At 35.6% G+C, this 11,767-nt stretch overlaps 1 protein-coding gene across 1 annotated transcript; it reads right to left on the bottom strand.

Annotated features, from left to right (window-relative positions):
- Positions 1-3,542: 3,542 nt before the first annotated feature.
- Positions 3,543-11,684, bottom strand: LOC134254700 (peroxisomal targeting signal 2 receptor-like). The gene is made up of 9 exons (XM_062737241.1): positions 11,539-11,684; positions 10,201-10,373; positions 9,789-9,824; positions 8,849-8,926; positions 8,372-8,480; positions 7,868-7,977; positions 5,338-5,451; positions 4,968-5,023; positions 3,543-4,741 (listed from the first exon to the last, which is right to left on the bottom strand). Exons 1-9 carry the CDS (start codon positions 11,645-11,647, stop codon positions 4,561-4,563), a joined length of 966 nt encoding a protein of 321 aa, XP_062593225.1. The 5' UTR covers positions 11,648-11,684; the 3' UTR covers positions 3,543-4,560.
- Positions 11,685-11,767: the final 83 nt, after the last annotated feature.

Consider the following 11,767-nt stretch of genomic DNA (forward strand, 5'->3'; position numbering starts at 1 on the left):
TGGCAACACATCTTCTCAAGCCACAGTCTGGCGTCCGCATTAACCGGTAACTCTCTCCAGCATAGAAGAGGATGAGGATGGTACATTTTGTCCATGGTATGCCAGGACGTGGGCAACAATACATAAATCCAGTTAAGGCCAAGTTAAATATAACGTCACCATTGGTTGAGAAATGAAATCACGAATTGCAGAAGGCTATCATTCCTCTCTTTATCATCGACTATCAATCATTAGTTTTTATCACGTTCACAAATGTTGCTTATCCTATAAATTTTTCAACAGATGGGAACCGTTTTCTGCCAAAAGGAACTGTTCATTTTGAACTTTTATACGACAATTTAATAGAGCCAGGATAGAATCGTGACAAGGTCTATCAAAAAATGAAACCAGAAGTATAAATAGTAAATACTTTGTCGTCTGTAATTTGAAATAAATTAAGGAAAAATGTCTTTCAAATTTGACAATGATGTGCATACTTTCACTCTGACACAGTTAATGAAGCTCATAAGAGCTTCATTTAAAATGTACGTGTATCTGGATTAAAAATATCATGAGATAATACCTCATAAACTTATACAAGAGGCCCACGGGCCTTATAGGTCAACTGAGTATCATGTAACAACTTTCCAACAATTGAATTTGGTTCGTGTTTTAAACCAGAGGCCATGAAATTCACAATTTTGAAAGAGGCACCATTGCTTATCATAATTATAGCATTTAGCATGCTTACTCTAGTTACTTAGTAATACCCAGAGGTAGATCAGAGTAACAAAGAGAAAATGCATTTCAACTTTATAACCAGTTGTGTACCCAACAACACAGGAACCACTGATCCTAGGGCCACATATTTCAAAATTTTCGAAATTTTATCATAAATTTTATTACATCATGAATGGTTGATTAATACCAAAGGGCAGATTTCAAACCATTAATGTATTTTCAGACTATGTAACCCCCCTCCCCGATGACCCTGACCCAGGGGACATGAAATTAACCAATAATCATTTTGCTATATGCACCTTTCTTCATCATAAATAATACATAATACCTAGGAGCAATGGAAAATATTTTCTAAGAATTCATGCATTTTCACTACCGTGGTATATTATCATGAGCCCTGCACTAACACCAGAACCCCTGACACAGGGGCCATGAAATTGACAATTTTGGAAGAAGAATCCTTCCTAAACATAACTACTAGTATGTACATAGTTCATTGGTTTAATACCCAACAGCAGAGAAGAAGATTTTTAAAGAGTCAATGTATTTTCACTAAATAATCAACAGAGCCCTGCCCTAACACTACAACCCCCAACCCAGGGGCCACAAAATTCATAATTTTGGAAGAAGCACTCTTCCTCATCATATCTATATACTTAGTTAGTTTGTTTAATACCCAGGAGCAAAGAAGAAGATTTTTAAATAATTACATCTGTAAATAAATGTATTTCCACTATATAATCAAAAGAGCCCTCCCCCCCCTTTTACATCATAACCCCTGACCCAGGGTCCATGAATTTCACAAATTTGGTTGAGGCACTCTTGCTCATTATAACTATAATACTAAGTTAGTTTATTTAATACCCAGGAGCAGAGGAGAAGATTTTTTGAAGAATTAATGCATTTTCACTGTATAATCAATAGAGCCCCACCCTAACACCAGAACCCCTGGTGTTAGGGCCATAAAATTCACAATTTTCAAAGATGCGCTCTTGTTAATCATAACTATGTACTTAGTTAGTTTGTTTAATATCAAGGAGCAGAGAAGGAGATTTTCAAAGAATTAATGAATATTCACTATACAATATCGTATAAGTGGAAATTTTAGCGAGACGCAAATTTTGCGGTTTGTCTTAAAAATGGGTATTTTATACTAAGCGAGAAGTAATTTTAGCGATAATAATAAACTCACTAAAGAAGCTATTACAGCTAAAACGCAATGTATTTTTAGCGATATTCAATTTTAGCAATCTCCGCACCCTCCCTAATAATGCCAAAAATAAATACTCCTAAAAATTCTACTTATAGGGTATAAAGAGCACCGCCCTAACACCAGGCTAAGAACCCCTGACCCAGGGGCCATGAAATTCACAATTTTCAAAGAGGCACTCTTGCACTCTCTACCCAGAGTTATCGTTCCACTTATACATATAAGTGTTGTAGAGAAGCGAACGACAACTCTGGGTAGAGATTGGCACTCTTGGTCATCATAACTATGGATTTGGCTAGTTTGTTTAATACCCAGGAGCAGAGGAGAAGATTTTCAAAGAAATAATGCACTTTTACTACACTAAAAGGAAAAAGGAACCCTAAAGCCAGAACCCCTGACCCAGGGGCCCTGAAATTCACAAACTGGGAAGAGGCATCTTTTCTCATCATAACTAGTTTATTGATTTAATACCCAGGAGCAGAGGATAGGCTTTTTAAAGAATTAATGTATATTTACTATATAATCAATAAAGCCCCACCCTAACACCAGAACCCCTGACCCAGGGGCCATGAAATTCACAATTTTGGAAGAGACATTCTTTCTCATTATAAATTTGAACTTGGTTAGTTTATTTAATACCCAGGAGCAGAGAAGAAGATTTTCAAAGAATTTATGCAATTTCACTATATAATCAATAGATCTCCGCACTAACACCAGAACCCCTGACCCAGGGGCCATGAATTTCACAATTTTGAAGGGACATTCTGGCTCATGATAACTTTGTACTTGTTTAGTGTATTTAATACCCAGGAGAAGAGGAGGAGATTTTCAAAGAATTTATGCAATTTCACTATATAATCAATAGAGCCCCGCTCTAGCACTAGAACCCCTGACCCAGGGGCCATGAAATTTACAATTTTGGAAAAGGCAGCCTTATTCAACATAACTATGTACTTGGTTTGTTTATTTAATGCCCAGGAGCAGAGAAGTATATTTTTAAAGAAATAATGCATTTTCACTATATAATCTATTTACCCCCACCCTAGCACTAGAACCTGACCCTGGCACCATGAATTTCACAATTTACCGTAGAGGACACAATGCTGATTTCAATCATGCCAACAGTATGATTGCTTGATGTCCAGGAGTAAAGAAGATTTCGAAAGATTGCAATAATTTTAGTGGTTTTAGTCCCATTCCTAGGGCCCCAGGGGGGCAGGGACCATGAAATTCACAATTTTTGTTCCCCTTCACTCGTAGATGCTTTGTGCCAAATTTGGTTGAAATTGGTTGAGCGGTTGCAGAGAAGAAGCTGAAAATGTTCAAATGATAACACATGCTGCACAACGACGGACGAAAACAGCAATAGGTCACCTGAGTTTACTCAGGTGACCTAATAAAAAGTTTTGCTTTTTAATGAAAGCACAATTCATTGGGATTTTCTCTGCATTATATTATACTTATCCCAACAAAGAAGGGCCATTGTAAGTTGCCTGCACTAATCCAATGAAGTTGACCAAGGATGGAGGGAGCTTATTCAGGGTTACTGTCATTTGTCTGAGCTTCTTGAGGTAGTGAGCTGAGATGTTAAATTAGTCATTAAATCAAAAATGAAAGTGTATTCTGATTGTATTACTTTTATCAGTAGAATTCATTGATTTGACAAAAAATGTAACATTTGTAAATAATTCCAAGGGGAAAATAATTCATGATTTATATATATATAATTATGTATGATTTTATATACTGTAGACATACTTTTTTCCATGAGGTCATAATTCCCCGGAATCTCTGTTTCCTTTTAATCCGCGGGTAGAAAATTAAGAGGATTTCCTAGATTCTCACTATATACCTTACATGTATATTGAGTCCAATGGGACAAATTTCTGTGGAAAGTTTGTGACCACGTACATAGCGTAAATTAATACCACGTGGAAGAGAGTACTTCTACAGTATACAAATAATTATATAAAAATGTTATTATATACACATGAAAGACATATTTTGCTAATTTTAAACACTCACAATTAGTTGGACACAATCATCATTACAGTACTAAAATTTTGGATTATATATACACTGTGTGCATTAGCCATATACATGTTTATTAAAAAAAAATCACCATATTCATATGTACAACACATATTTCATAGACAGAATATATTTTACCCCTTGACAACAAATTGATCACACAACAATCCAATACATTAGCCTTGATCCTTTCAAATAGTAATTAATTACAACTTACCAGTAGCAAATTGTAGATTATTGTACCACTGAAAATATAGTTTTTCAGTTTGGTAAAATAAAAATTAGGTATAATTTAAAAATTAAATTATGCATGTAATAGCACATATTCTGTTAATAGGATAAAATGAATGGAACCATTTTTCATCTACAAATAACATCCCAAATACCTGTTACATGTAAATACTGGAAATGAAAATAGCTTTATACTAGAATGTATAACAGTAAAATTATAGGTATGTTCTGGCTAATGCAAGCTTTCCCTTACAACACTGTAGCTAAAAATAAGAGCACTGATGATTTTATAAATGTACAAGCACACTTAAACTGCTTAGAAGGTTTCTCCATGATTGAGGAACAATCTAGCAACACAAGGGCAAATTTTAGTGTTGTAAGGACATTCCTGGATTGGACAGAGTTTTAGGTGTAAACACTCTTAATATCCCATCCCAAGAGCAGTCGGCCATTTCTCCAGGCTTGAAGAGATTAAAATCCAGTCCGTACACAAACTCTGTGTGGTGCTCCAATGTTTCCACTGCCATATTTATTGTGAAGTCCCATAACCTTATGTAATAAATCAATACTCTCATTACCAATATTTCAAATATAATATTTTTATTACAGGAATTAAACATTTTCATTTGAAAATTTACTGTATTTGAATTGGAGTGTGAAATCCCATAAAACTGAATTTGAGGTATCCAAAAGCATCGAATTACATGTATCTTGAGTGCTAGCCAATCACATAATGGATTTTTTTTTACCTGAGATATTAACTACCTATACTCACCTTGTTGTGAAATCATACGATACAGAAGCTAGGATATTCCGTTGAAAGGCTGAAGTCTGTGAAGGAAAACAATATAGACTGTAAGTTTATAGATATAATTATATACACTGTGTAAGTTTATTAAATTTAATATACACTGTGTAAGTGTATGGCCACATTTGCAAAGAACAGTGTGAAGGTAATGTAATACAATGCACACATGAAGAATTAATTTAGGGAGGTTTTAAAGTGTGGTTAACAACACTAATTAAACCACATTATCAACTTTAGTTCTAAGTAAACACACTCTCCATTCAAACTACAAGTACACTGCATTGACTCTTTTAATGCTTAGTTTTAAAGCTGGAAAATTTATTTCTATATATTTGACCTTGATTCTCCTGACAGCCAGAGTGTGACCCCTCATGTCACAGATAGGGGACTGGAGGTTCCTTATGTCCCAACCCCTGACAGCTCCATCCACTCCCCCAGTAAACAACAGGTTCTACAATAGATAAAGGATAAGTAGCTACAAAATAATGTCTTAAACAGGACAGAATGCATGTACGTGATTGTAAATTTATTTATGAGAAATTCCAAGTTGAATAAATTGAAATTGAAAATAATAATTGTAATAAAAACAAGAGGCCCAGGGGCCACAGCGCTCACCTGAGCACATCGGGCTTGAATTTACTCCCCCCCCCCTCCAGGCATTCATCATATGAACAAACTAGAATCTACACTACCTGAGAATGATTCCATATAAATATCACTAATCATAGCTTTGAAGTACTTGAAAAGAAGATTTTAAAAGGTTTCCCTATATATCCCTATGTAAAACTTGGGTCAGCCATTTTGGCCCCACCCTAGCCCCGGGGGTCATGATTTGAACAAACTTGAATCTACACTACCTGAGGATGATTCCACCTGAGTTTCATCTTTCCTGGCCATGTGGTTCTTGAGAAGAAGATTTTTAAAGATATTTCCTATATATTCCTATGTAAAACTTGGGTCGGCCATTTTGGCCCCATCCTACCCCCGGGGGTCATGATTTGAACAAACTTGAATCTACACTACCAGAGGATGATTCCGTAAAGTTATCACTAATCATGGCTTTGAAGTACTTGAAAAGAAGATTTTAAAAGTTTTCCCTATATATTCCTATGTAAAAATGTGATCGGCCATTTTGGCCCCACCCTTGCCCTGGGGGTCATGATTTGAAAAACTTGAATCTACACTACCTGAGAATGATTCCACATGAGTTTCATCTTTCCTGGCCCAGTGGTTCTGGAGAAGAAGATTTTTAAAGATTTTCCCTATATATTCCTATGTAAAATTTTGATCGGCCATTTTGGCCCCACCCTACCCCCGGGGGTCATGATTTAAACAAACTTGAATCTACACTACCTGAGGATGATTCCACATGAGTTTCATCTTTCCTGGCCCAGTGGTTCTTGAGAAGAAGATTTTTAAAGATTTTCCCTATATATTCCTATGTAAAACTTTGATCGGCCATTTTGGCCCCACCCTACCCCCGGGGGTCATGATTTAAACAAACTTGAATCTACACTACCTGAGGATGATTCCACATGAGTTTCATCTTTCCTGGCCCGGTGGTTCTTGAGAAGAAGATTTTTAAAGATTTTCCCTATATATTCCTATGTAAAACTTTGATCGGCCATTTTGGCCCCACCCTACCCCCGGGGGTCATGATTTGAACAAACTTGAATCTACACTACCTGAGGATGATTCCACATGAGTTTCATCTTTCCTGGCCCTGTTGTTCTGGAGAAGAAGATTTTTAAAGATTTTTCCAATATATTCCTATGTATAACTTGGGTCGGCCATTTTGGCCCCACCCTAGCCCCGGGGGTCATGATTTAAACAAACTTGAATCTACACTACCTGAGGATGATCCCACATGAGTTTCATCTTTACTGGCCATGTGGTTCTTGAGAAGAAGATTTTTAAAGATTTTCCCTATATATTCCTATGTAAAACTTTGATCGGCCATTTTGGCCCCACCCTACCCCCGGGGGTCATGATTTTAACAAACTTGAATCTACACTACCTGAGGATGATTCCACATGAGTTTCATCTTTCCTGGCCCAGTGGTTCTTGAGAAGAAGATTTTTAAAGATTTTCCCTATATATTCCTATGTAAAACTTTGATCGGCCATTTTGGCCCCACCCTTGCCCTGGGGGTCATGATTTAAACAAACTTGAATCTATACTACCTGAGGATGATTCCACATGAGTTTCATCTTTCCTGGCCCAGTGGTTCTTGAGAAGAAGATTTTTAAAGATTTTTCCTATATATTCCTATGTAAAACTTTGATCGGCCATTTTGGCCCCACCCTACCCCCGGGGGTCATGATTTGAACAAATTAAAAACTCCACTACCTGAGGATGATTCCACATGAGTTTCATCTTTCCTGGCCATGTGGTTCTTGAGAAGAAGATTTTTAAAGATTTTCCCTATATATTCCTATGTAAAACTTTGATCGGCCATTTTGGCCCCATCCTACCCCCAGGGGTCATGATTTGAACAAACTTGAATCTACACTACCTGAGGATGATTCCACATGAGTTTCATCTTTCCTTGCTAAGTGGTTCTTGAGAAGAAGATTTTTTAAAAATGCCATTAATTTTTCCCTAATTCATAATTATCTCCCCTTGGAAAAGGGCCTGGCCCTTCATTTGAACAAACTTGAATCCCCTTCACCCAAGGATACTTTGTACCAAGTTTGGTTGAAATTGGCCCAGTGGTTCTTGAGAAGAAGATGAAAATGTGAAAAGTTTACGACGACAACAACGACAACAACGACAACGACAACGACAGACAACGGACAAATTTTGATCAGAAAAGCTCACTTGAGCCTTCGGCTCAGGTGAGCTAAAAAGACAATATAGAAATTTACCTGGTCATATTTTGACCAATCACAGGTGAGAATTTCTGAGTTGTGGGCAGGTATCACAGTCTGGGACATTTCTGGTCTCCTTATATCCCAAACTCTGACTGTGTGGTCCCCTGTGTCAAATAAAATTACTATTATGTAAAACTTAATTATCATGTTCCTTTCTAAAACTAAACACAAACATGACCAATGGTATTAAAATGTTCAACTCTTCCAGTTACAGCGAATCGTTACCAGTAAGAACTTCGCTAAGCATCCCCTAAAAATTGTTCTTTTTGTAAATTTTCTTTATCCATCTTCACACTAAAAATGTTTCACTGTAGCTGCTTGAGAGTGAAAACATTAAAAAGTTCATAACTATATTTTTAATTCTTACTCTAGAAGAAAAATAAACAAAAATTTTAATAGTAATGCAGAAAATCTGTATGCTTGGGCAAATATTATTACATGAATTCCAAATTTCCTTGATCAGAACAAGCAGTGTGGAGTGAGGTATGAAATGCAGACCTGAAGCAGATGCAAAGCATCCTGGGATACTGGGAGACCACCGGACGCTGTATACAATGGCTTCATGTCCACTTAATGTGGTGAGAGAGTTCCCCCGGGACATATCCCACTGTAAAAATCAGATACATATACATTGATAAGCATTAATATATACAGGATAGTTTAGTTTACAAATGAGGAAAAATAGAACTGGACAGATCGAGATAAAGATTTCTGATCAATTGTTAGACACTGTTGAAATCATGGAAACTATAGTTGCTTTGTTGACAATTTCAGTTGTTACTCTTTTTACTTTAAAATGTTGACAGATAGATATTTATCAGAACCAGATAATTCACATTTACAATGTCAGGGCTTCCAATATGGGGTGATGCCTTGGTAGCCATTTTTCAACCTTTCAATGAAAGGAAATTACTGCTTCAGATTTCTCAATTCAAAATTATTGAGAGCCCTGCATGTTACTTAACTTATACTTACCAATTTAATACTTTTGTCCCATGATCCACTGAGGAAATAATGCTCCTGTCTGGCCTGGCTCCAGTGAACTGAATTCACCTGTAAAGACAGAAAAACAAGTGATTTTATTCAAGGACAGATCATACAAAAAAAAAATTCATCAAAAATTGAAAAAAAATATCAACAAAGCTAAATCTCCATTTACAGTAAAACTCGGTTATAACGAAGTCACGGGGTCCTATGAATTTACTTCAATATATCCATAATTCGTTATATCTATATAAGGAATACGTTAAATTTATATAGCTGGAAACCCAAAATAACTTCGATATAACCGTAAATTCACTATATCCGTGTTCGTACTAAACGAGTTTTGCTGTATATTATTAAAATGAATAAGCTGCATTTTTCATTAAAGATTCAAAACGAATAAGTTAATTTAAACACACAGATTTTTTATTTTTCATTCAGAGATTCAAAATAACAGGATTTTAAGTGACGAAAGGATTGTATAGATTAATAAAGATCTGGTTGCTTAAAGGTTAAATTTTTAACATCATACAAAATTTTCATATTCTTATTTTGATAATACATTTATTATATTTTAGAAATTTATTAGTCACATATCACTTACAACTGAATACATGTAGGTAAAAATATATATTCATGTACCAATCCAGACATATATAATTTGTTTGTACGGTAAATCTCATTTAGTACGAACACGGATATTGCAAATTCACGGATATTAGCGAAGTTACGAATATAGCAAAGTAATTTCATAGGTTTTAGTGACTTCGTTATAACAGAGATTTACTATATTAATATATCTTTTCTTTTAAAATATATATTGAAACAGTACTTAAGCAATAAATAAACATGAACTTTCTTAGCAATCATAATCATTACACTTGTAAGAGAAGTTTTGAAGATGTTACCATGTAATCAAGAAATATTTTACCTCCTTTACATGTTCTTTGAATGCCTTGATGGGACCCTGAATAAAAATGTGAAATTTAAATTGCATTTCAGTTTGTGTATAATTGTACCACATTATCGATAATAATGTATAGCCTCAAACAACCTTTTTCTTTTAACTTCAGAATCGGTGGTTTTGACCACATCTGATCGAAGATAGTCATGCAATAAACATGATAAAATTTTCTTTTTAAACTTCATTTACATAATGTGTTCCTGGTCTATTTCTTGCATTTTTTAATATATGAATCATTTGTATGGTTGTTTATAGATGTGTTGCTAATTAATTCAGAGACCATGAATATATATTTTCCTGCAGTCTGCATGCATGCACATGAATACAGGAGGCAATATGACACCTTGGCAATATATTTAATTACACTGTACTCAATTACCCTTCTCTGATGTATGTCCCACACAACAACACTACCATCACCTGCTCCAGTTACTAAAACATTTTCATTGTTTTCTGCCCATGTAACATCAAATAGACCATCGTTCCATTCAAATACGGTTTGAGGAACCAATCCACCAGGTCCAGCCTCAAGAATATATAGTGTCCCTGATCCTACACTCAAATAAAAATAATCTAAACTGTCATATATAGACAACTTTCACATTTACAAAAGTTATTCCCCTTTGCAGGGTCTGTATGAATATGTTCATTATGTTTTTCATGCTGCCCCTAGCTGCAGAACTGTAGCTCTCCAAAAAAAAAAAAAAACATTGATAGACCGGAGAGCTACAGTGCCACCCATTGAAAAAACTGTATATTTATTGCGCACAAAAAAGTGCACTGTTTTTGGATTTATTTCTCCATGTTTTTAAAACTGTCATTTCATAAAATTATTAACCGTGTTTTCCTAGCATATTCTTTCAGTGTTTCCACAACAAAACTTTCCTTATAATTGTTTTTACAAGCCCTACTGGTCCTGAAATAAAGATAATCGAAAATTTCGCCTATTTATACTGCCATTTTGGTTTGTAAGATAACTCACTCCAACGCGCTTCGTACAGATGTAAACTACAAAATTAATTAATAGAGGAGTAAGGACTTTATTGAAATCTAGCTTTTTTGCAATTGAGGAAAGAATTTGGAAGAATTAATCCAGAAACAGCACACTTTTTGTGCGCAATAAATATACAGTTTTTTCAATGGGTGGCACTTTTGCTCTCCAGTCTATCAATATATATTTTTCAGAGAGCTACAGTTCTGCAGCTATGTTGCCCCATACTCTGGCAATACAGGTACAGATCAAAATTGTCCGATAACATTTGAAGATAAAAAACATTAACATGTAGCTTACAAAGGACAAATGGGAAATGAGAGTCACGCCGACAACGGGAGATAAGTCTTAGGAATGTGAAATTCGTCTATTGATTGATTGATTGATTGTATACTGTTTAACGTCCCTCTCCAGAATATTTCACTGATATGGAAACGTCACCATTGCCGGTGAAGAGCTGCAAATTTAGGCCTATGCTTGGCACTTACGGCCTTTGAGCAGGAAGGGATCTTTATCGAGCCACACCTGCTGTGACACGGGGCCACGGTTTATACGGTCTCATCCGAAGGACCGCCCCATTTCGTCACCTTTTACGACAAGCAAGGGGGTACTGAGAACCTATTCTAACCCGGATCCCCACGGGGCGAAATTCGTCTATTGAATATTCCCTCTACAAGATCATTTCATCCCCCCTTCCGACAAAAAAAGAGAGAAAAATCACTGTACCTGCTATTCCATAATACTGTGAGGTAGCGCACGCTAATTTTGATGCAAAAAACGGCGAAAATTCGATAGAATAACCATGTCGACCTTTCGTGTGTAAGGAAAGGTTCATGTTACATTTTTCTAGTTTCGATTTTGTGACCTTTGATCTTTACTGAAAATTGAATTTTGTGACATTACTATAAAATATAAACACATAGTTATGAAACGATTTAGTATCAAAAAACAAATA

The sequence above is a fragment of the Saccostrea cucullata genome, unplaced genomic scaffold, assembly GCF_032062105.1.
Source record: "Saccostrea cucullata isolate Sc308-1 unplaced genomic scaffold, CSIRO_AGI_Scuc_v1 ctg3925, whole genome shotgun sequence".
NCBI lineage: Eukaryota > Metazoa > Mollusca > Bivalvia > Ostreida > Ostreidae > Saccostrea > Saccostrea cuccullata.